This window comes from Ornithodoros turicata, chromosome 2 (assembly GCF_037126465.1).
Source record: "Ornithodoros turicata isolate Travis chromosome 2, ASM3712646v1, whole genome shotgun sequence".
NCBI lineage: Eukaryota > Metazoa > Arthropoda > Arachnida > Ixodida > Argasidae > Ornithodoros > Ornithodoros turicata.
In genome coordinates this window covers 94946815-94972768 of record NC_088202.1, presented here as the reverse complement: position 1 = coordinate 94972768, position 25954 = coordinate 94946815, and the positions used below count along the sequence as shown (strand labels likewise).

The 25954-nt window shown below is 49.6% G+C and overlaps 2 protein-coding genes across 2 annotated transcripts; one reads left to right on the top strand and one right to left on the bottom strand.

Annotated features, from left to right (window-relative positions):
- Positions 1-11000: 11000 nt before the first annotated feature.
- Positions 11001-17278, bottom strand: LOC135385813 (uncharacterized). The gene is made up of 2 exons (XM_064615342.1): positions 16654-17278; positions 11001-12006 (listed from the first exon to the last, which is right to left on the bottom strand). Exons 1-2 carry the CDS (start codon positions 16775-16777, stop codon positions 11453-11455), a joined length of 678 nt encoding a protein of 225 aa, XP_064471412.1. The 5' UTR covers positions 16778-17278; the 3' UTR covers positions 11001-11452.
- A 2686-nt stretch (positions 17279-19964) lies between these two features.
- Positions 19965-22258, top strand: LOC135384879 (uncharacterized). The gene is made up of 2 exons (XM_064614061.1): positions 19965-20438; positions 22103-22258. Exons 1-2 carry the CDS (start codon positions 19965-19967, stop codon positions 22256-22258), a joined length of 630 nt encoding a protein of 209 aa, XP_064470131.1.
- The last annotated feature ends 3696 nt before the right edge of the window (positions 22259-25954 follow it).

Below are 25954 nucleotides of genomic sequence, written 5' to 3'. Positions count from 1 at the left end.
TTGGTTATGTCCTCACTTCTTCACACACCATAAATAAAGACAATAGACCTTGAGATGAACCTTCAAATTCGAGGTTGACTGCTTCGATGCGCTGATCACTTTCGAACAGAATACACATTTTGCCTTCAATGTGGCACGGTCTTCATGTGGTCCGGCAGTCCAAAATTGTGCGACCGTCCACGTTAAGAACCACCTACAGTTCTGACCGGGCACGTAAAGCACCCTTCTAGGAAGACATTGCACCTGTGATGACTGACATGAGGGGATGTTGTCATTGACCCGAAGAAACGCCCGGAAACGAGTGTTCTCACCTCTGAAAGCATTGATCCAGTCCCGTGTAATCTAGGATAGGGGTCTTACTGTGAACTTACGGTCAGTGTGGCCGCATACCAGGCGCTTTTGTTTGTCACCAATGGGAGATGGGCTTCTTGGAAGGAAGATTACCGATCATCCGCACGTGTCGCGCTCTTGTTAGGACCAAAAGCTCCACAAAAAGTATTACGACTTCGCAATTAGTATAATACACGTAATACCTCAATTTTGTGTATTATAATACAGTTACAAATACATTTTTAGAATCAGTATTATAATACATAATACAGATACTCAAAGTATTACAGTAATAGTATTATAATACAAAGTATTACTATTACTGCCCAGCCCTGGGTTCGGGGTGGAAATGTAAACCTTTCAGGGGGAGTATATCGTTGGGGGCGAAGAAACTATGCAAGGAGCCGGGGAATCGTGCGAGAGATTTGGTCGAAATATTGTTGGTCGAAAGAAATATTGTTCTTCTTGAGTAAATACTTGTTTTCTTTAAAGGTGCATTGTCTCTGTGTCATTTCGCAGTTTCGCCTTCACATGTGCTGTAAGGTACGCATTGGCAGTCCAACCTCTCTCTTCTGTGTTTTTGCTTACGAGATAGGGTGTGCTTAGGGTGAAACGCATAGGTTGAAGTACATATTGTGGAATTGGTCCCGGTATTCATCTGTGAGATCAATATGGCTAACCAAACGGAGCGCTCCCGCTGGACCTCGTGACACCGGCCCCTGGTGACGGATGTGACATTGTCTTAACCGCAAAGTGTTTTGAAGCAGGTCCATAAGCTAGTTCTCCCATCTGTTCCGCGTCACTGTGGGGTAGTGGGGAACGAGCAGGATGACCGCGACGCAGAAGTAGTAGGGTCCGGCACGTTAAGTAGTGGCCATGAAGGGCATGAAGCGCGCACCTTTATACTTATCGGAACATCTCCTTTTGCGGAATGGGGCGGTCCCGCTCTCTTATCCAGAAGTCCGCGTGCCTCTCGCGCTCTCCACTCTCCTTTCCGGTTGAACCCACCTGCACCTTAATTGATCTGGCTGCACTAAGCCGGATCGGAAGGCGGTTCTACCGGAGAAGAACATTCAGTGGATGCGTGAAGTAGGCGCCCCGGAGCGCGAGTGTTTCAGACACCACTCATTTAACGTGACACAAGCGCCGCTCGCACACCCGGGGGTGTGACACTCCGAGCCGCTGTTCCCGCTCCCGTTTCGTTTGGGTGCATGGAAGCAGGCGACAAGCGCCCGGGTGCTTGGGATTTTCCGTGACGTACTTTCTCTTGAGCCCCGGCAGCACGGCCTCCGAAGAGTGTGCTCGGAAGCAAAATACGGAACTACTATGTTATCCGATGCTCCTTTTTCGAGAAACTGTCATATTTTTATAAGTGTTATCATGCTTTTCGGTTAGTGGACAACATCCACACGGATATCGGCAGTTATTCGCGGGAAATGTGGGATGGGCGATGGGGGAGGCATACCTGAGTATGCCTCCCCCATCTGGAGTCCTTACCACTCCAACCTCTCTTGTGCAGTTGAGGCGCTGCAGAACCGCGCAGTTCGATTCATTTTAAATAATTTTTCTCCATATAGTAGTATAACAACAATGAAGTCGTCTATTGATATCCCAACATTAGATTTACGTAGGAAAGTATCCAGACTCTGTCTCTTTCATAAGGTCTTCCACAACACAATCTTAAGCACAGACTTTTTAAGAAATGCGGCGTTTATCTCTGCACGACTGGATCATGACTACAAGGTTGAACTAACACATTGCCACCATGATTTCTTCCTTAACTCATTTGGTTGTTACATAGCGAAATGTTGGAATGATTTAACTCGTAACATTGGCAGCGCTTCATGATCCTTTAGAATAAAAAAAAAAAAACAGTCACCGCACTCATCATAGGGGACAATGAAAGAACAGTGTGTAGCTGAAGTCTGTACCTTTTGTGTCTTTGTAAAAATTTATTTATATAACCCATGTTAGCCCATATAGTATGTACATAGTGTGTTCTTATATGTGCTGTGTCCGCCGTCCGTTATGTAGTGCCCAAGGGCCTTTAACGTACCACGAAATAAATAAATAAATGCAGTGCTTTGAAGCAGACATCTTCGCGTCATGCAGTCATCTTCGCAGTAAACAGCTCCTATGACGTCTGTTACAAATTTCCTTCCATCTTTTCAATTTCATTAGCTGTTATAAGGAGAAGTGTTCACCACGGCCGTCGTCTCTTCCAACGTTGCTATGGGTTCAAACTAAGCCAACGTGTCCTTCGTCTGTGCACTGCACGAGCAGACAACAGGAAGCGACATCGGTGAGCGAGCAGTGTAGCGCTCCAAAATTACTTTTCGCTGTTTAGTGGCCGCTCCGGGAGTCTCGTACTCCCGATATGAGTGCGCTAAAAGCGCCTACTTAACGCACCCAGTGACACCCAGAGGCCCAGAGGCGCTTTGCACACGCAACGTGCACACATCATTTGCACACGTAACGTCCTCTTGGCCTGAAAACGCGTTTAGCAGTGGCTCCGGAGCGAGATGGACAGAGTGGGAGGAGAGCGCTCTGCTGAGCCGCTACTTACGAGCTCGCGTGGCTCAGTGGTTAGCGTGCTGGCCATGTCACGTCGAGACTGGGAGGTACCCGGGATTGAATCTCAGTGCCGGCCTGTTCTGCCTGAGGTTTTCGGCAGAGTTACCGTAGAAGTCGGTCCAGGACGCACATTCCCCCAGGGCGACAGTCGTGAGGTTGCCGACCTCTGCAAGGCCGACAACGGCTAGACTTTTCACCATCACCAGAGCCGCTACTTAACGCGCTCTTCTAATTCACAGACGAGTGCCGCACTGTGCTGAGACGTGGCTGTCGCTTCATTATTTGATGCTTATTGGTACCGTGGCCTTCCGCCAGTGGGAAACCGACATTCCCTTCAACATCTCTTTGGAATTTCTCCCAACGGTCCTTGTCAGGATGCATCTTTTACTGCTCAGTTGTGTTACTGCTACCGACACGTGAACTCTCGAAGCTGCTGTCAGTGGATACTTCCTTCAGAGGGTACATCCTTCTGTATTGCGCGCACTACCAACCTTTCAGGACCACGCTTAGTGCGACTTTAAATCAGCTAGACTCTCGTCCTCTCGCAGATGCGTGCTACTTGGTTAAATGCAGCAAACGAACGCGCTGTCATAAAAGCGCTGCTCAGTTTTCTGAACAATGGTGGGGTTTGGTGCTCGCTGTGCTTATTATATGCTAGGCCCATAACTGTATTTTCACCAGGCTACTGCCAGCAATGTGGTAGAGTATTGCCTGTCTTACCACCTTAGTCATCATCGCCATTAAACTAAAGTTTGCTGTTGTTTTTTACGCAAAGAAATATGTGAGCCATACAGTGGGCTCGCTAATGGGACTGCGAAACTACTTTGTCGCTTTAATTCCGTAGATGAGATATTCCACCAGGACATTCCTCCGTCAAATGAAGGAAGCCGCCATTAGGCGTCCCGGAGTTGCCCGACCAGAACTGGCGGAGCCCGCTTGTTTTGGCGGAAGAAATCTGAACGATGTTTTTGGTTCATGTTTGTCGTTTTTCACTCTGTGTAACAAACAAATACATGCGAAACGTGCAAAAAAAAAAGATTAAAACAAGGCTGGGTCATATATCGTGTTTTTTTTTTTTTATTGTTCCGACGTGGTTCTTTTAGACCGGCCTCCAACATAGCTTTGTAACTCGACTCTAGTTAGGTTTCGGCTTCTATTCCGTAACCGTCAAACGGTCCAGCCATAAAGCGCGTCAAATAACTTTAATTAGTGAATTTATCGGCGATTCCAAAGGTTTCTTGGCTAGCGATGCCTTTAAAAGTCGGCAATGCCAACAAGCCCAAGAAATGCATCACAGAGAACTGCAAGCAGTGCAGAGAGAGGGGATCAGGAAAGCATCTTTTCCCAAGTAAGTAGCCTACTTTTCCTACTTTCATCTGTGTGAAATTCTTCCAATATATGGTTTGAACGAATGAAGTTTGTCTTTGCCTTGCTGTAGAACTTTGTACATCAGAGTACCAATGGATACACATACTCCTTTATTCTTCTAATATTAACCTAAACTTATAAATTTAAACATCGAATTTTTTTTACTAACAGAGCTCTGACTAAAGGGCACATGCAGTTGAGCACCCACTGCTCCCAGAGCGGCTACCCACCTTATCCCAGTTACTTATATTTCTTTGACACCATCTGTCATGTTTTTGTTCAACCATCAAAGAAAAGGCACTGAAAGAAGCAGTACAAGTTAATGAGAAAATAATGCATTTCTGATACAAGTACACACACATAAAGAGGCACCTTGTATTTTCATAAAGGTACACATAATACAAGCACTCAGATAGTTTCACTCTGCCCATATAGCAAGTAGAAGCTGCACCATCCCATGAACAACTCTACACAGGAATGCTCAGTTGTGATGGGGATGCATGCACCTGTATGCTGCAGACCCAATAGGTTTTTCCGACACATTTTAAGGTTTATTATGCATGTGTTACATAGGGGAAAAGATAAAAGAAAAAGGCACTACTTCTGCTGTTTCTGTTATAATACGAGGGGTGTTCAAGTCAAACCGGGACTTTTAATTTTACACAAAAGTAAAATGAACTTACAGGCGAGAAATTAGTTTTATTTTTCAACGTAATCTCCAGCTGCACTAATGCACTTGTCCCAGCGTTTCACGAGGGCTTGGATGGCAGCAGCGTAGAAATCCTTACCGGCGCGTAGCAGCCATGATCGGACCGCATTTTTGACTTCGTCGTCGGAGCTGAAGTGGCGGCGTCCAAGGGACGCCTTCAGTGGCCCGAAGAGATGGAAATCGCTGGGGGCGAGATCTGGACTGTAAGGGGGATGTGGCAGCAACTCCCAGCCAAATTCCTGTAAGGTCCGTGTCGCGAGGTGCGCGGTATGCGGGCGTGCATTGTCCTGTAGGACAAGGACTCTTTTGGTGATGAGGCCCGGCCGGGTTTGCTTCAGCGCCTTATGCGCATCCCTGAGAACCTGGCAGTAATATGCACTATTGCTGGTGGTACCACTGGGCAGAAAATCAACATGAGCAACGCCAGCCTTGTCCCAGAAAACCGTGGCCATGACCTAACCCGCAGACGGGATGCATCGGAACTTCTTGGGAGCTCGCGAGCCGGGGCGCTTCCACTGTTTTGATGCGCGTTTACACCCAGGAGTGAAATGGTACACCCAAGTTTCATCGCACGTGATGATCCGATCAAGGAACGGTTGTCCCTCAGTGTCGAAACGGTACCTTTGCTCTTGGGAGATTTCCAGTCTTCTATGCCGGTCAAACACGGACAGCTGCCTCGGGACCCAACGGGCACTAACTTTCCGAAACTGGAGGTGTTCATGAATGATGGTATTCGAGGTTCCCACAGAGAGGTCCGTCTTTCGAACCAGTTCGAGACATGTTATCCGTCGGTCCTTGAGGATCAGGCGCTCCACAAGTTGGATGTTCTAAGGAAATCTGACACTCAGCTCTAAGCCGCCCCGGTCGGGATCGTTCTGCACTGATGTACGGCCGTCTCGGAACCGTTTGCACCACTCAAACGCTTTGCTGCGGCTAAGTGTATCGCGGCCATACTGAGCCTGAAGTCTTCTGTGAATTTCAGATGACTTTACGCCTTCATTCACGAGAAACTTCATGAAAATTTGCTGTTCGATGTGCGCGCTCACCTCGTTGTCGGCCATCTTGTCCAGCACGTGTCTTCTGTTTTGCAGAAAATTTGGACTACCACGCTGAGGCTTGCTTGTCGCGTGTGAAAATGACAAAAAAGAAGTACCGCGAGCCATTTCTACACTCAGGAGACAAAAAGTCCTTCGTGCTCCTCTCTGTTTATAAAATATTGATGTATTTAAATATCTCAATGCATCACGCACTCCTCACTGAGGTACCCATTTAACCTTTTGGTCGCCATCTGTACTAAGGATTATTTTATGCAAATGTCCTGGTCGTTTTCCACTTCTCTTGAGAACATAGCGTTAAAACGTAAAATTAGCACTCGCAAAAGGCTTTGAACCTAATTGCACAGGCATTAACCTACATGGTTCTCCCAAAAACTATATTCATGTTGAATAGGGCAGCTCAGTGACACGCTGTCCTGCGCAAGCAATGTGTGCGCCTACTCACATTTCAGTCGCAACAGTAAAGCCAACAAACTCTCGCAGGGCTGGCGGAGGCACCTCCTATGGCTGCTGATGGAAATAAAATGTTTATGTATGTATGTATGTATGTATGTATGTATGTATGTATGTATGTATGTATGTATGTATGTAGTTAAGGAACATCCTTACTCGAATGCACAAATAGATGAAATTCCTTGCAGGCACATGTGACAAGGAAAATATATGGCGTCATTATTTGAAGGGACAAGCGCCGTAAAGGATGTGGGTTGCCGACATGAAGCTGCAGCGCATTTATGCAGATACATGCGCATGTCGCTAGTTCCGGACTCGAGAGTTATCGCTGTACTGTACAGGCCGTCTCACAAACAAACCGTTACCTCTTTCTTGTGCAACAGTAGCCCTTCGAGTCCTTTACAGCACTCGTCGAAGTCAATGCGTTTGACATTTTGATGAGACTGGCAAAGAGGGGAGATATGAGCCGGGAGCTTTCATCACGGAGCACAACACTGTTTTGCGCTGCAATACAATACGAAAAAAAAAACAAAAAACTTTAAGTTCCCTGTTAGCGCCGCAAAACAACCATATGGGTATGAGTGGCATACAGACGTGGGCAGATGTAGACAGGACAGCGGGAAGGAATGAGTGACAGAGACGCTAGTATGCGTCCTCGGCTGACTTCACGGGGAAATGTGCCGCAAAAAGCCCAGGGAAACCTCGCCTACTATGCACGACCTGGGTGTACGGCGCGGTGGCAAAAAATAAAAATAAAATAAAAAATTCTGTACTGTATAATGAAACAGGCACATAGTGAATATCTGCAAACATTGGACAGAAAATTCGACCGAGCAATACTATCCAGCTCGATTTCTTTAATGACAAAAGAAATAGGTGTTTCTTGCCTTTTATACAGGGTGTTTGCTCTAACGTGTCCAGAAATTTTATTTAAAGCGAGCGATAAAAGAGAAACGAGCGCTGCTTTTCAGCTGCTTGACTAAGAAACAGGTGCTACTAGTGAAGCAGTACCTGTTTCTTATTCAAGTAGTAGAGAAGTACTACTTGCTCTTCTTTTATCGCTTGCTTTATATATAATTTGTGGACACGTTAGAGCAAACACCCTGTATAATGACACAAAATGTACCACACTACAAAATGAAAATAAACGTGCTAATGACTATTAGTGCTTTACAGTATGTGCAACACGCAAGTTTAGGTCCAAGGAGTGGTCGTTAGACCACGGCTTCTCAGAATGACCACCGCTTGTTCGTCCCGTCGTTCCAGTACATTGTGATGTGAGGGGAAAGGTTGCCAGGCTAAGATGGACACGATCAGGGCAGCCCTTACATGACTCGGCGCCCTGTGCACACTCACCCCCCCCCCCCCCCCTCGTCTTTTTCACGCTGATTCCCGGCCCATACCATTCAGACAAGTGCCTACAAATTCGACACCCGCGCTGCTTCGATTCGGTTCCAGGTGCTTGGGTTATTGATTTCACCGGTCTCGTATTTTGCTTGAGTGGTTCGTCAGTGGCAAATTCACCAGAAAGCGCACTGCGTTTACTTTACGGCGAATACAACTTTATTCCACGGACCATTTCCTAAATTCCAAAAGCCCTATTCCAAAAGCCCTATAATGGAACATTATAGGAGCTGTTGCCGTTGCAGATTGAGCTACAGCCTGCGCAAGGTTGCTGGACGCAACTCTGTTTTCAATTTTCAAAATTCCAAGTTACGACAAGCTGTCGTCTGCCATAGTCAACATTAGGCATGTCTTCATCAGCTTTAGTTTGGAGAAAGTTCTCTCCGCGATCGCCACTGACACCGGCAGTGTGAGGACAATCCTCAACAACACCCGTGTGACGGAAAAGGTGTCACAGAGGTTGTCCAAAAAGAACCGATGGAAGTCTCGGGGAGTACTCCGACTACTGGGTAGCACGCTGCGTAGGTAGAAAAGCTCTTGGCAGAGATCCCGATCTTTGATGTCCACGCTTGCTTGGTCTCGAAGGGCATTATGGAGATCTTGATACCGTTCTCCCTTTTGCGTTAAGTCATAGAGAAAGCCCCAAAGCTTCACGTCCTACTCCACTCTTACAAACTCCTAGCTAAACTCGCGTTTTTCTGCGCCGCAGCCGCGGAGCTGGCTTCATTACACTGACAACGCCCATGTCTTCCGCAAGGGACGTCGCCGTGTAATAATACATTTTCTTACCTATCCTGTCGGTAACTTGAAACCTATTTTCAACATATGCGTTCAGCACCTTTGTGTTTGCGATGTCGTCCGTTTTGGTTTGCGTGTGCTTGCTTGCAACATTAACTTATTAACATTAGCGTTAAAAGAATGTCGTACCATATACGAGGGACTATGTCTGTTAGCTGTCCGGCAATAGTTCGGGCTCCATGCTGGATGCAAGGGTCTGCCCGCTGCGACTCGGCCAGATGAAGAAACGCGTCATAAAGTTCAGCCATCTGGTGGCAAACGGGCTTCAGACTGTTGATTCGGTATTCCCAGCGAGTTTCACAAAATGCCTTCAAGGTAAGCCCTTTGACATAATCTGTCAGTATATCTTCCATGGCTGAACAGAAGGGCGTCCGTTCTTACTAGGAGGCAGGCATTAGGAACGTCGACTCCCTCCTGTCGATGGCGCCCTGTGCGGCCGCACAGGTCGCTCTCCCCTGAGGACGTACCCGGACACGACATTCACTCCTCTTTCGCTGCAAAATATCGAACGTCAGCTTCATTTTCCCGGAAGGCAACGTCCACCACATATATTTTGAAGGTGATTTTATGTTGCATACATTGTTTTAATTTCATACAGACCTCGGGTACGGGGTTCACCAGGGCGGGGGGGGGGGTATGTTTAATAGAATGAAAAGAAAGAAAAATCGAAATTTCAGGCATGCTACTGCCGGCTTGCTACTCCAAAAAAGAAAAGAAAAAAACAAAATTAAAAAAGAAAGAAAGAAAGGAAAGGGAAAAGTAAGGAAACAAAAAAACGGTTAGTGCAGCGCATATACGACATGGCACAAGAAAGCCCAGTCAGAGGGCAGACGCAAGGCCCGAGTCTTTCAGGAAGCGGAGCAGGGCTCTAGTGACGGCCCACTGGGTAGGCCGAGTGACGGGGCCAAGCGACGGGCCAAGGAGGGTGGTCATAGACATTGTGTTGCACCCAAGTTGCATTAGACGGCGACGGAGGTCTTGCCGTTGAGGAATGTGCTGCTGGTAGTGCAGAAGATAATGAGGAACGTCGGCCGCCTCGCCACAGCTGGAACACAAGGGGGAGCTGGATTGGCCCATTTTGTAAAGGAGCAATGGGGTGCGGACAGCGTTGAAACGGAGGCGCTGCAGCAGTGACTCTTCCTGACGACTGCAGCGACCCGCAATGAAAAAGGCAACCGAGGGGTCGATGGACTGCATGTGACTGCTGTAGGCGGTGGCCTCAGATCAGCTCTCCACGATGTTTTATCATCCCTACCAATACCCCTGGAATCTGGTACGAGTGCAGAATTTACAAATCAGATTCTTTTATCTTTTTCGAAAATATCTAAAGTGGTCGCTTCTTGCTAAGTGTCATGTAAATTCATAATACAACTAATTGTTCAAGTTTTTTTAATATAAACGATAGCAACAAACAATTCCAGTATGTGCTGGCGACTCCGGATTACGACATATATTAGCTAAGTACCTCGCGTCACTGGTCCGTCAAGTACCGTGAAGATTACCATACTGCGAATGCGCTTAAAGTATAGTACAAAGTACTTTGCAAAACACTTAAACTACTGGTCAAGTACACCGCAAATGCGTTTAGATTATTCTAGGCTTGTTGGTCACCAACACTAGAAGAAAATATATGTGTTTTTCTACAATCAAACTCAAACTAGAAGAAAATTATACCTTGATTGACATTTAGAGAAAAATTTTACTAAGCATGTGTGGCATGTGCCAGTTATAAATCCTCACTACAGTTTGCTACTTACTCATGAATATATAATGAAATAGATCGCCCCACTTTGTATTTTTCCAATCAATCAATCAGATGGCTTCTTTTCAAGCGCACAGGTAATCAGCTGCTATAGGGCAAAAGGGCTGGTGTAATACGAACCAATAATGTTTTCATGCAAAAATCATTCACACGCTTTCACGAAAGAAAAAAGAAAGACAATATAGAACATTTTCCTCTTTTAAAATCGAATAAACTTGCCTGCACATCCACATTAAAAAAAACACACACACACACTTCGCAGTCCGAAGAAAACTGACCAGGAAGAAGAAATATTTTGACGATAATGAACGGGCGAAGAGAGCCCGGACAAGAAACAGCAGTCAAAAACTTCCAGCGAGTTCCACAGCCCAGTGTAAAACCCTGGGTACGTGCTTCCTTTCTTTCGTTTGTCGTTGTGCGAATGAATACAAAACACTCTGAACTCATCAGTATCTCGGGCAGACCTCACTCCTCTTTTCTTCTGTGGGAACCCAAGGGTTCCCACTCCCGGGGCGTCGGCCCGTCCGTTCAGCTACCCAGGAAAACGCAGCACAGTCAAATGAACAACAGAACAGAAAGGTTTATTACCTTCAGTAGAATAAGTCGTGGCCTCCAGCCCGTACAACCGTTGGAAACTCAACTCCCGTTTTCGGGAAACCTGCTCCCTTTTAAAGGGCTAACAGCAGCGCCCTCACGGCGTTGCTAAAACACGTGCCTTCAGAAACGTTATCTATCCCGTTATCGTACGGCCTCGAAATGCATTTTCACACATGTAAACAAACTCACAACACTCCCCCACCCAGAAACATGACTCTGGGGTTATAAGATAAAAGTTCACAAAATGTTCACATGGTTCACTAAAAAGTGTTCAAATCGCATAACTGTTCTGTGCAACTGGCACACACTAAGCGAAACAACGCTGTATTAATGGAAAATTAGTATAACATAAATAAACGAGTGATTCCACGTCGCCAACTTGCTTCCTTGCCGTCTCTTCGCTCAAAGGTCATCGTCGGATGGCATTTCGAGGATGATGTCCTCCGGGCTAGGCTCGAGTTGAGGGGGAGGCGGTGGAGGGCCTTGTCGAAGGAGGTCTGGACGGAGGCGCCTGAGGGTTGCGAGGGCCGCATCTACGTCTGACCCGGCGGTGCGTGGGGCAGTGATCCTGGAGCGGTGGAGGGCGCCTCGCAAGTGGGTGCTCCGGTGCACTTCTGGCACCCGACATACGGGACACAGGAGGCGCTCTTCTTCTGCGGTCAATGGGATGGGCGGGTCCTGAGGATGCCTGTCGGTGAGGGTTAACCCTCGGAAGGGCAGGGGTATCCGCGAAGGGCTGGTGCCGCGGAGGGGCCGGACCTGAGCCGCCCATCTGGTGTGCGATGCCCATCCTACTGGCCGTGCGTTGTGGACGACGATCCACGTGGCCGCCGATCGCTGCTGCTGCTGCGGAGACGTCCTCTCCGGGGATGCCCTGGGTCGTGGGCGACCTCCTGTCTCTTGGCGGGGGGGTCGGGGCTGGCCCGTCCTCTGTCGGCAGGGTCGCGGCATGGTGTCTGCCGAGAGGAGAAAAAGGGAATACGGTGAGAGGTTATCTCCACACGTGAGAGCTCGAAAGGGCTCTCCCCTAAAATGACTTTGTGGAAAACTGCGAAACAGAAATCACACTAATATCACATAACTCGTGAGCACTAGGTCATAGTGACCGAGATAGTGGCTACTACGTGCGCAGCCTGCGGGGACGCAAGTTGTAGCGACTGGAAGCTGGTCCGGTAGCGGGATCCTGGTCCAGGTGTTGAGGGGGCGGAAGGTCAGAGTCTCCGCTCTCGGGGTCTCGGAGGTGGTAAGGTTTCAGGTCCGAGATGTGCACTGGCCCAGTTGCTTCGCCCGTGTCACAGCGACGAAGCCTGTAAGTGAGGCCGGAGGAGCACGCACTTACCTCGAAGGGGCCATCCCACCTATCTGCAAGTGAGGCTGCAAAGCCTCGTGACGCATCACTTAGCGGGTGAGTCCGTCGAAGGACGAGGTCACCGACGCTGTGGGTGAGGTTCCGTCGTCCTCGGTTGTACTGGCGAGCCTGATGCAACCGTGCGACGTCCAGATTCTCCCGAGCCGTCCGAGCTGCATCGTCTAGTCGACTCCGGAGTTCCTCAGCGAACCTTGAATAAGGAGGCTGGGTGCTGTCATCCCGGAGGCGTAGAGCATTCTCCACTGGAAAAGGTGCCTCTCGTCCTAAGTTCAGGAACGCCGGGGTGAAGCCTGTAGATCTGTTTACTGTTGTCCGTGTAGCGAACGCCAGTTCAGCCAGGCGAAGATCCCAATCACGGTGGTGCTGACTAGTAAAAGCAACCAACATCATTTTCAGGTTCCGATTAACACGTTCGGTAATGTTAGCCTGAGGGTGATATGGGGAAGTCTTCTTGTGCCGAATGCCTAAGACAGCGCAAGAATCTGAGAACACCTTACTTGTAAAGTAGGTAGCGTTATCTGTGATGAGCTGAGCAGGAAACCCGAACCGGCAAAAGGTGTCGAGTAGTCTTTCCCACACTCTCTGGGAAGTCAGCGTCCTGAGAGGAAACAGCTCAACCCATTTCGTGAAATGATCAGTAACCACAAACAAATACTGGTTACCTCTAGGACTACGTGGAAACGGTCCCATCACATCACAAGCAACTATCTGCCAGGGCCTATTACTCTGAATAGGCTGTAAGCGCCCAGGGGGTGGACCACCACGAGGTTTTGCTCTCTGGCATACGGGACAAGTACGAACATACTTTGTTACATCCTGCCTCATTCCTGGCCATGTCGCAACACGACATAACTTTTCATAAGTTTTCCTGCCACCGCTCTGACCTGCCAAGGCCGAATCATGAAAGTAACGTATGAAAGACTTACGCAACTTCCGTGGCACCACGACTCTGAATGGGGATGAGCCGTCATCGTCATCCGCCTGGGGTATGTATCTGAACAGGATGCCATCCTCGCCCAGCAGATAGGAGTCGTGCCGTCCGTCAGTCGTTCCGGTGCCTGCCGAGTCCTGCTCAGCTAACCATTGAGACACCCGCTGACAAAGGCCGTCCGCTCTCTGAGCGTCTAGGAGCTGCTCTCTGCTCACGACCGTGCCCCAAGACGAAGATACGTCTCGTGCCACTTGCGCTGCTGCCAGGAGCTGGGAAGGCGCATCGGTGCCTTCCTCTCCCCCCTCCGGTAGAGGCGCACGGGAAAGCGCGTCTGCTACCACGTTCGTCGAGCCCCGCCTGTACTCCACGTTGAAGGAGTAGCCTTGTAGCGTCAGGGCCCACCTGGCAAGACGTCCAGATGGGTTGTGGAGCCGCTGCAGCCAGGAAAGTGCCTGGTGGTCAGTCTGGACGGTGAAAGTGGTGCCGTCCAGGTACAGATCAAACTTCCTGAGAGCGAAGATGATCGCCAAGCATTCCTTTTCCGTGACGGAGTAATTCCGTTCTGCCGGATTCAGCGTGCGACTTGCAAAAGCCACTGGACAGAGAATAGCGTCATGCTCCTGCAAGAGAACTGCGCCAACCCCATAATCGCTAGCATCTGTTTGCACTACAAACGGTTTGTTCAGGTCAGGCAAATATAGCCTGGCCGTATTAGCGATTGCGTGAGAAAGAGCTCGAAATGATCGTTCGTGCTCCTCTGCCCACTGCCAGGGTGTATCGTTGCGCAACAATCGGTTGAGCGGCTGCGCTAACTCAGCGCAATTAGGAATGAATTGTCTGTAGAAACCAACCATACCCAAGAAACGCTGCAAGGCTTTTACGTTACCGGGAACCGGATACTCCATGATCGCCTTTAGCTTGTCATCGCTAGGACCGATGGTTCCTCCGTCCACCATGAAGCCGAGAAGGCTGATCCTAGGCGATGCCAGCTGCACCTTGCGGGGGTTGATGGTTAGCCCCGCCTGCTTCATCCTTGCAAGGACGACTGACAGGTGTTCCAAGTGTTCCTGAAAGTTTCTGGAAAACACTACGACATCATCCATGTACGCCATCGCGAAGTTATACTTCGCATCTCCCAATACGGTATCCATCAGCCGTTGGAAACTGGCGGGAGAGTTAGACAGACCGAAAGGCATCCGTACAAACTCAAACAAACCCCTATGACAGGTAAAGGCTGTTTTCGGGACATCCTCCGGGGCAACTTGGATTTGCAAAAACCCTCTACTACAATCAAGCGTTGAAAACACTGTAGCGTTGCCCAGGGAATACATAATAGACTCGATGGACGGAAAGGGGTAAGAGTCCCTTACAGTTACTGCGTTAAGTCGACGGTAGTCGACGCATAACCTAGCCGTACCATCACGTTTCGGAGCCAGGACGACAGGAAACGCCCAAGGGCTCTGGGACCTTTGAACTGCACCGGTTTGGAGCATTTCATCAAGAGCAGCGTCTAACAAAGCACGCTTATGCACACTCAATGGCCTCGGATTACAACGCCAAGGCCTAGCGTTACCCGTGTCTATGCTATGCTGTAACACAGACGACTTACCGGGTTTTTCCGTGAAGACACCGTCAAACTGCCGCAGTACTTGTTCAAGCTGACGGCGTTCCTCCTCAGGACCATGGAATGACCCCAACACAGTCGGGAACGGAGACTGTTCAACGGAAGTCGCAGCAGCTTGCTGAGCTGAGCTGTTTTCCTGTGCCACGGCGAAGGGAAAAAATCCTGCCGATCCGTGGTAAACGTATCCTCCATTGGGCAGGTCCAGCGCCAACTTCTGCCGGATGATGAAGTCCCTGCCCAGGATAATAGGCACTGCGAGGCCGGGAAGGTGGACGAAGCGCTGCTTTCGTCGTCTGCCATCGAAGCACAACCAGAGTGCTACTGCAGTCTGTGCTGGAATGACGTCATCGGAAGCAAGGCGTAGGGAAACTTCCGTGGTCTGCAGGTGCACGTGTCTAGATAGGCAGTGCTCGTAAACGCAGTCACCGATAAGCGAGAGCGTAGCTCCAGTGTCGATAAGGGCGATGTAATCTTTACCCAAAATTCGAACAGCAATGTTTGGTTCTATATCCTGAATGTTATCCCGGACAGAAAAAGCAAAAGGAGCTAAAGCGTCTCCATTTTTTATCTTGCTGCTTGTAAGGCCAGCTTTAGAATGATTAGGGCCAGTGGTAACTGCCGACGTCGCTGAGCGGGTGTTCAGTGACGTCGGCTTCGGTCGTTTCCCGTTTGCAAATTGCGGGAATTCCGTCTGTCCCGCGGGCAGTCCCGACGAAAATGGTCGGGGCTGCCGCAGCTCCAACAGCCAGCGGACGTTCTGCGCTCTTGTCGCGGAAGGTACCGCTGTTCTTGGGCTCCCGTGCGCTGCTCCCCAAAGCTTCGGGTCGCGCCCGGTCTAGCAGGATGCAGTCCTGCTGGGGTCACCCTTCGTTCATAACGAAAGGGGTCAAGTTGCCGGTGGGATGACTCCGCAATGTAAGGGTTACGGTAGCTGTCATCCAGACTCACCGCAGGTGAGTGCTCAACCGGGGCCACACCCGCCGACCACGCGCAACGTGGTTCCAAGACCTCTTCGGGTGGTGGCGGGGGCCGATACTCGGCTTCTGCCAGGAGGTCGCCTTGTATAGTACGAGCCTCCTGGGCCAACGCTTCTAGACTGTTGAAGCGCTGGGCTCGGAGATAGGGCCGGAAGCGCGGGTGGCATTGTCGGATTGCCCGTGCCACCCGTCGTTCCTCTGGAGCGGAGGGATCTGCTCTCTTGTACAGTTCTTGTAAGGCCCGAACGAATTCCAATAGGCTCTCATTAGGGTGTTGAGATCGCCTATGTAATTCCTCTAGGATACGGTATTCGTAATCCGGTGGGAGGAATTCGTTCTTGAACCGCTGCTGGAAGTCCCGCAGGGACTTAAACTTCGACTGCAACCGAAGCCAGCGTGCGGCATCTCCGATTAGGGCAACCTGCAGGACGCGTTCAAGCAGAACTTCCTCCGAGATTCCCATGCCAGTCTGATAGGCTGTCAGGTCATCTAGGAAGTCTGCGACCGACTTTTTGTCTGAGTACCCGGAAAAGGTGGGGACGGGTACAGAGAGTCGTAATGGCGCTTGAGCCTGTGGCTGCGAAACAAACCCGGCTGCAAGGCGTTGCGTCGTCAACGTACAGAGCTCTGTTATGCGTGTCAGTAGCTCTGTCGTTACTGCAGGGTTTGGCTGTGGCATTGCAGATACCTCAGCCGACGTACCTTGTGGCTGCACCCCCGCCGGTGCTGTCCCATCACCGACCGGTCCTGTCGGCTGGACTTGTTCTGGGAGTCCGTAGCGGGCACCGCTACGGAGAAGGTGTCCGCGCGGCGGGGAATGCTCCATTTCCAAGCGTTGACAGGAACTGAAAAACACTCAAAAGACGACACAAAAACAAGGCACTAACGTGCAACTCCCCCAAAACAAGTTGATAACAGATGAAATGAACACTCCCATGCCGATGAACACTAGGCACCGAGAACGTCTGGGCTGCGTGCCCCCCGCCACCGAACGGACGACCCGGTTCCGAAAACGTTGGGCGCCAATTGTGGGAACCCAAGGGTTCCCACTCCCGGGGCGTCGGCCCGTCCGTTCAGCGACCCAGGAAAACGCAGCACAGTCAAATGAACAACAGAACAGAAAGGTTTATTACCTTCAGTAGAATAAGTCGTGGCCTCCAGCCCGTACAACCGTTGGAAACTCAACTCCCGTTTTCGGGAAACCTGCTCCCTTTTAAAGGGCTAACAGCAGCGCCCTCACGGCGTTGCTAAAACACGTGCCTTCAGAAACGTTATCTATCCCGTTATCGTACGGCCTCGAAATGCATTTTCACACATGTAAACAAACTCACAACACTTCATAACGTCACCCCCCAGTATCTCGGGCCCCGGAGCACGGTATTCCGTGCTTCGTTAGCATCAACGGCTCATATGCTTGTAGTAGCTGCTTGGGCTGAAGACGATGAGCGTGCCCGCCACCCACGCATCCATCACCTTGTATTTTTGACTCTATGAGATGAGCCACAGAAGATTGTGTACCCATCTCCCTAGACTTTCCCTAACCATTTAGCCATCTTTTTAACCGTATCTTGTCTAGTTCTATTCCTGCCTGGCACGGGCTCCGAGGAATCGAGCCGCCATCGCAGGTCAGAATTAAACACAGTTCTTCCCTGGGCTCCGGCTTGAGTGGTTCTACTCCCTAGGGATTGCTACAATGATAACGGTGTAGCTAAGGCAATAAGTGGATCGCCGCACTTGGCCCTCCTGTTGGATACCGGAGGAGAAATAGGGAGCTATCTTTTGCATTGAGTACTCCATTTCCCATTCATCATCATCAATTTACCTGTTGTTGTTGTTGGGGTTGGATGCTCCAGAAGGGAGGAGGGGCTGACGTGGGGATTTCGAGCAGTCTGCCTGCCTAGATTGGCGGCACCTTGCTTGGGGAAAGGATGAAAGGGGGTGGGGGAAGGGGATAGGCGAAGAGGAAGGCTCACACGTCTGGTTCTACAGCTACAACCGACCGTGAGGGTCCACTGCCTTCAGAAAGTTCACCAGGGCTTTCTGTACGGATTTGCGGCGCTGGAGGTTGCCGCGCGGATAGACGATCTCCTCAATCTGTAGCTCTGATGTTCCAGGGTGCTGCGCTGCTTTTTGAAGTTGCCGTCTGGCGTCGGATGTAGCCGGACACACCATTATAATGTGTTCCTCCGTTTCTGGCTCACCGCATTGGTGACAATTTGGACTGGAAGTGCGGCCGAGTTTGAAATTGTGGGCGCACGTGTATAGGCACTACGAGATCGGATGCGAAGGAGGAGGGAAACCTCAACCTGGGAGAGGCCACTCACTGCACAGGGTGCGGGTGCAGACCCGTCTCCCGTTCGCGTATCGGGGTGCAGCCTCCATACATGTCTTTTGATAGATCTGGAGCAGGCGAAACTACTTGAACGGGCCTGGCCTTTCGGTTCGATTTTTGTAGCCGCTTTGGCCAGCTCATCAGCTCGGTCATTCCCCGAAATTCCCTTATGAGAGGGCATCCACTGCAGCGATACCGCAGTACCGCGCGATGTAAGTGTTGTCAGCTGGTGCCGGGCCTCTCCTGCGAAATAGCATGTCTCAGAATGGCGATCGATGCGTGAGATAGCACCTCGTTAATCCGTGATTACAACGATGTCTGACAACTTCGCGGTCTCTGCAGCCGTAAGCGCTTCAGTTATTGCCATCAGTTCTGCGTCGGTAGATATTAGCTCTCCTTCAAGCTTTCTGCCCACTCTAGCTTCAATGATGGTACGCAGTACGCTATGCCGCATTTGCCCATTCTGGTGTCAACGCTGGCGTCAGTGTTAATGTGGGTGGCAGTGCCGTAGACGTCGTGAATACGCTCGCCGGCAAGATACTGAACAACTGCGTCAGAGAGCTAATTTTTCTTCCGAAGTCCAGCTAAATATAGCTCGCTGTGAATTTCCAAAACTGTCCAAGGTGCGTTGTTACGGGGCATTGCAGGTGGAGCGGGCACTACCTCGGTGAAAGCGCGGGTGGTGGCTGCGAAGCGAGTTTCTGTGCGGTTTTTGAGTCTCCCGATGAGGGCCTTGCCAGCGGTGGTTCTGTCCCTATCCAAAATGTGTCTAAGAGACCTATCAAGATTTCCTGAGAGGTCTGAGAGCACCTTTCAAGAAATCTTGAAAGGTCTGTTAGGACCTTTCAGGCAGCACAGAGGGGTCTGAGAGGACCTTTTAGAGAAAATCTGGAAGACGTTGTAGAATCATTCATGTAGCCCTGAGGGGTCTGGGGGGACCTCTCAGACAGCTTTGCTACAGTGCGTCGTGCAACACTCTCAGAGCAAGTTGCTACATGTTTTCCGAGCCGCGGGATATGCTACCTCGTCCGCTTTGGAAAATAGTTCGCAAGATTTCACATGTTTGTGCATTATTCCTCCAAGGAACACGTGCCGTGATAACCTTGTATTGTCGTTCCCCCTTGAAGCTATTGTTCTTGCAATCCGTGCATTATTGCACTGCACGTATGTGGAAGCGTTTCGGCCAGTCGTCAGCGGATCAATCAGTCTGTTTTGAAACGTTGAAGTGTGAGGACGTCGGCCGCGGATCTCAAGTCTTCGGGATTCTAACTGTTTTTGAGGTATGTAGACAATGTGTCAAATATGCTTTTGTGAGTGACAGGCATTCCTGTTCGCTTTACACCTTTACCACTGTTCGCAGACACGCATAATGTGCGCCGATAGGAAGATTACCAACCACGTTAGGTTACCAACGGAGCTTTGTGCGAAACGGTATGTTATATATTTCGATGCCTACACACTGACTTCCACTGACATTTTGAAATTGTATTTCTTACTCGTACGAAGCAACAGGTGGTGAGAACCCAATCTCGGCAGTTAGTTGGCGTCTTACGCAAGTAAGGGAAACTAGACGGTGCATCGCGAGTCCCCAAGTATACGTAAAACAGACGAACTTGACCACCGAGAAGCAGAGTTCCTCAAGAATATTTTCGTATATAGAGTCGTATTAGAGATAACGAAAATGATGGACCAAATATGGACTCTCGAGGGAGTCGGTATTCAAGAGCACGAGACAGAAAAACCGCATCCTGTCATGGAAAATTTCGAACGAACAATTGAATACAAAGGAGCTAGATACGTGGTTGCTCTACCCTGGAAAGATGAAGTCTCAATGGAAGACAACAAGGATATCGCATTGAGACGGTTCTCACAAGTTACCAGAAGACTCACCAAATCCTCTGAATTGATGATCAACTACGGTACTGGAATTCGTGAATATATCAGGTCAGGCGTCGCTGATAGGGGTATAGAATCTACGGGAACTCAAAACAAGACAGGACATACTTACTACATGCCACACCACGCAGGGGTAAAGGAAGACCGTATAACGACTAAAATAAGGATCGTCTTCGATGCCTCGGCGCATGAAGCCTTCACCAGGTCATTGAACGCCAACTTGAACGCTGGTCGAAACCTCAACCCAGACATAATGACGGTGATATTAAACTTCACGCTATACCCAGTGGCATTGATCAGCGACGTACAAAGGCTTTTCTCCAAACATTGATTCGTGAAGAGGATCGTGACGCACTCAGACTCTTATGGTACGAAACGACACCCAGGCAAGGGGAACCAATGCCGAGAATCGAAACGTGGCGAATGAACAGAGTAACTTTTGGGACAGCTCCAAGCACCTTTCTGCTAGCAGCTACCCTACAACATCACTTGCGGCGGAATGACAGGGACTATCCCGAGACTGTAAATGCACTCTTTGGCTCTATTTACGTAGATGATATCATTTTGGGATCAGTGAGCCCAAAGAAGCAAGGAGTAGATACAATGAAAAGCAGCAGATATTCAGCAAGGCTTCAATGAAGCTACAGCAATGGGGCTCAAATAGCAGCGAAATGCGCGCCACATTTCAAGCTGAAGCGCTCGAGCGCTGTGAGCACGGCTATGAGCTCTGTGAGCAGCGTTACGAGCACTGTGAGCAAGCCAATATTAGCAAGAGGAAAAGGGGAGCAGGGGGGGGGGTGTGCACAGCAGTGAGCGTTACGAGCAGTTATGAGCAAACGAATGAGCGCTGTGAGATGTGCAATGAGCGGAATCTGAAATCACATTGACCATGTGCGCATCGAGTGCTGGCGCCACAGCGTCTGGTGATGGTCTTTGAAGAGACGCTTGTCACTGTCGTCGGGCCGTAACGGCCGGAACTCCATTTCCCTTCGTCCGCTTGTGTTCAAATTTTAGGTTCATGTTTCCCGTTCTGTGTCCTACCACATTCTGTTTCGCTCCTGGATTCTCATCCAAGCCGTTGCGAGTGCCATCTCAGTGCTTGGGCGCTTTCTTGCTTATTCTACCCTGCTTCTCGGAGCCGTGGACGTATTTCGCTCCGCTCTGCGTGGGACTCATATTTTCGTCGCCGTCTCCAGGCTGCGACAGTGTCTTTGTGCCGTTTCAGTGATCACTGAAGGTGTTTTGTGTGTGTACCTTGGAATCAACCTACGGAAGCCGTGGGAGGCGTGTGCGCATTACAGGTACGTTGCAGTCCCGTTTTTCCGTTATCGTTCGTTATGTCTGTCGGGTTAGCTGTGTGCAACTACCGTATTCTTGCTTTTTGTGACTCTTTGTGGAAAGCGTTCGCTGATAGCCTTTATATGTGTGTATCGAGTGTTTATCGTGTGTATCGCGCACTAAATTCTTGTACAAAAAAAATTGTGGCTACGTGATGCAGGGCGCACCGAAATCGCACGTTAGCATGCTCCAAAAAGTGTGTGTTTGGATGCCCCAAAGTCAAGCAAGCCACAAACACTCTGTATCACTAATCTGTTGCTGTAGTAGTCAGCGAACAAGTACATGCACTCAGTTTTGCAAGCACTGCGCATACATACTCAGATGTTCAACGGGTTCATTGGACGTCACAGCATTCGAGTAAGGTTACGTTCAATTTTAATCGGCAAAATGACCTCGTGCGTTATTGTGACTGACTAAATATAACTTAATACTTTGGAGGTGTGATCTATGCGTTGGGATCAGAAACGGACCCTAATCATGTCCATTTCAGCATGAACCGCTACGGTTGTATAAGTTGTGGGAACTGAATACTTCTAGGCGCAGAAATTTAGCGCAGTTCTAATTTTGTTCTTTCTTTTTCAACAGATGCCTTTGTCAAATATGCAGAAGAAGGTAGACATCGACATCGACATCAAAGGTGCCTGTAAAACATCGACATCAAAGGTGCCTGTACAAAAACTGAAAAAGCTCATGAAAAAGCTTTGGCAAGCTTTCGGAGGGACCTACGTCGTACCTGAATAAACCGATATTTTGTAATCACGTGTTGTCATTTTAGCTTAATCACGCATGTTGCACGTTTGCTCAGACGGTTCATGTGCATTCATGTACATGGATACGCTGCATGAGAATGCTCATATGGCGCAAAGGCTGTATGAGAGTGCTCATATAGCTCATACGCTGTATGAGAGTGCTCACATAGCTCATACATGCTCATAGAACCTATGATTACTCATGTAATAAACACATATATGAGCTCCATGTGGTTGTTGATACAGATGGCTCTATGGTTTTTTTCAACAGGGCGCTCAAGGTGGCAAAAGAACTTAATTGTGCAAGGAAAATCCTCAAGGAACAGCTAATCCAAGACTTCTCCTCTAGAAATGCAATTCAGTGGAAGTTTATAGCAGAACGGACGCCCTGGTGGGGAGGTTTTTACGAACGCCTCATAAGGTCCGTTAAGTCTGCCCATTGCAAGACCTTTTCGAGGAGAGTACGGCAATCCGGAGAGTTGCAAATGTTACTGACCGAAGTTGAGGCAATGATAAATTCCTGACCTCTCGCATTCGTCTACAACGAAGACAGGGAACCCATACCACTGACTCCTTCTTCTATGCTATCCGGAAAAAATCACGCGCGGTATCTCTCCCAGTTAACACTGTGCATCACCTCCTCGATTTCTTTTCCTTGCATGCCAGTGTGATCTCGATGGGAAAATGGTCACTTCCCCAGGTGTCGATTAACACTGCCCATTGTGCCGGGACGTCGGGTGAGTGTACGGTAACGTCGATGGCATTAGAGTGAGGGTGACAGAAGAACGTGGCTTCACCGGTATAAGCAACCACTAGGTCCGAGCCTTCATGACGGGCGGATATATCCTTGGCGCTCATCTGTTGTTTTCGAACCCCAGAGCGGATGGTGGGCATTGAAGTAGCCGCATATAATTATGGGTCCACTAAAAGCCTCTCGTAGTTTTGTTATGTACGAAGGAGTGAGGTGGCGTCCCGCTGCATGGGGCCTGATTTATATGGACGCTACGTTAATATTGTGGTGGCCTAGCATGACCTGCACAGCTACACATTCCGCAGTGTCGTCTGTCAGATGCGTGGATGGTAGACGATTATGTGGGGTGTCTTGGAGGACGAAGATGGCCGCACTGCCGTGTTTGAAGCTGGGGATGGCGGGTGAGGTGTACTTAACGAAACTCCTTATATTGCATGTGTCGGGGACGTTGACTTCCTGAAGAGCCAGGATACTGTAGGAGGTTTCCTTTAGTCGTAGTTGCAGTTCTGACAGCTTGGGACGCAGCCCGGCACAATTCCATTGCAGTATTTTGTGGTGTCCCTCCATATTGCTTCAGGGCGGCGCTGATTGCTAACAGATGGCAGACTAATTACCATTCACGCCACTACGGCGTTAAAAAGACGGTCATGGTCTGCTGTAGAGGAGCCAACTGTGATAGAAAGTCACGTATCCCCTTCGAAACCGACACACACTGGGAGAGATGATGAATCGCTCTGAAAGCGAAGTCGATTATAGTGATAACCACGGGAGTAGCGGACGTCGCGACGTGCTGAGCTTTCGACTAGTTAGTCGCCATTGACTGCAGCTTTCCCTTAGGTGGGCCAGCATCCCTCTTGGTGCCATAGTGTCAGTAGTGGCCTGGCGCTCATGTGCCTGGTCTAGAGTCTGAGGACACGGGCCTGTGCGTAGGTTGGACTGTTTGCTAGTCAATGCGGTTGCGTATGATCCAGTGGGCGGAGAAGGTGAAACTGCAGAAATAGATTCTGACACGCTTGATTCGATCGATTTCTCAGCCTTCTGTGTGCAAGGTTGTACCGACGACTGTGGCTGTGATGGGTGTGGCTGTGGATGTGGCAAAGTATGCTGAGCATTTCTCTGGCGCATTATCCTTTTGGCCTCCTTGATTGATACTTCATTGGAGCGGCTAAGCCTGTATGCCGCTCTCGCGTGTTTTTGTACGGGTCATGTCGGTCATCATGCGTTGTCCACCGCAGTTCACGCACACTTGGTACAGTTTTCAATGGTAGAAGTGCAGGGGTGCAGGCGAGCTGGTACATTGTGCAGATTAAATGGGTTGCTGTGTCTTGAGAACGTGTCGTGTTGTCTTTTTTCTGTTCCGTGTCTCCGGTTTTTATCGTCGTTATACAGTTTTCATTTGCGCAATTGTGAGCCTCGTGATCCCCTGCACACTTTACTCACACTTGGTCTCGATAAGGGGCAGTGCTAGCATGGCCAAAACGTCCACATTTCAGGCACTGCATAGGGTGGATTAGAAAAGAAGTCACCGGGAAGTTTACTACCCCAAAGTGTACGCTGTCAGGAAGTGGCCGTGGGAGAAAGCCACCTTCACCCCCTCTCCTACTTTCCCAAGCCGGTGAACACTGATTATTGGTATGTCAGAACGTACGCGTGACGCAATACAGTTGTCGCTCACGGCTGTATCGGATACATGGATTAATCCTATGACAAACCCTAGTGGAGGAGGCATAAAGGCTCGAACACGGATGGCACCTAGATAATTGAGGGACAGAAGCTTGTTGACGCTTCCAGAGATCTTGACGTCTGCTGCAACAATGTTTTTGTTGCAGTTAATCCGTATTTCAGTGATCTCATTTGGCGCCTCAGATTCGAGGAATTGCTTCAGCTTGATTACACGAAGAGATGATATGCTTTTTCCGGTACCAATTGGTCTGAAAAGTACTGTTTCCGAGTTTCCGCTGACCAAATAGCTCTTATGATTGCGATCTTCACTGTCTCATCGCTGGAGGTGCTGTGGCGCCGGTCCCGCTGCCGTCGGCGGTTCCGTTGTTGACTTTGGTAATTGGAAACCGACATCGGAGTGCGCGTAGTCGTCTTCCGTGTTGTACAGATGACGGTCAATGTCATAATCTCGGGCAGCAGATTGCGTGCCTGAGGTTGCAGGATTTGCGTTGACGTGAAGCTTGCCGAGGTCTTCTGGAGGTAGCGCTGGAGGTATGTCTGGAGGGATCGCAGCAAGGGCGTTCAGGTCACCGGCAGTTGTGCCACTAAGTTTGGAAATCGAATTCATAGTAGGGCTACCTAAGGGCAGTCCCGCAGGCTGCCCTGAACAGCGTAAGTATAAGAGGCAATCCACTGAAGCTGAGTGGATTTGTCGATTTGTGCGTGGAAGTAAAGGGAATAGTGCGACTCGAAGGTGCTAGGCCTGAAACGAATATCGGGCAGGAGCACAAAAGAAACACGTCCGTTCGTTGCCGAAATATGCTGCATCTAGCGTTGCTCGAGATATTCATCGATTCAGCAAGTTTTATATACGTTGACGCCACTGGTTCGTGCAACAAAAAAGGAGAAGAACGTACATACCACCTGAACTAGCTTACGGGGCTGAGTGGTTTGCGTACTGGCCGTGTCACGACGAGACTAGGAGGTACTCAGGTTCGAATCCCGGTGCCGGCTGTGCTATCTGTGGATTTTCCTGTGTTTTCCTCAGACGCTGTCAGACATATGTCGACACAGCTCCCTTAGAAGCCCAGGAAGCACATTGCTCCCCCCACCCCAGAGCATTAATCGTGACGTTGCCAACCTCTGCGAGCCCGACAACGGCGAGCTCTTTCTCTATAGCACCACCACCACCACATGCCAACTGTTTCGAGCTTCGCTCTGGAAATCGCAGTGACACACACACACACCAGCAGCACTTCATTGCTATTTTTGTCT

Bases quoted from the DNA above. Each gene is read 5' to 3' on its own strand.
- LOC135385813 (XM_064615342.1), bottom strand. From the start codon at position 16,777: ATGGAGCATTCCCCGCCGCGCGGACACCTTCTCCGTAGCGGTGCCCGC. The intron at 12,007-16,653 runs GTACGTCGGCTG...TCCTCTCGGCAG, and splicing joins GGCGGGGGTGCAGCCACAAG to ACACCATGCCGCGACCCTGC.
- LOC135384879 (XM_064614061.1), top strand. From the start codon at position 19,965: ATGATGGACCAAATATGGACTCTCGAGGGAGTCGGTATTCAAGAGCAC. The intron at 20,439-22,102 runs GTGATATTAAAC...CTTTTTCAACAG, and splicing joins TCAACCCAGACATAATGACG to ATGCCTTTGTCAAATATGCA.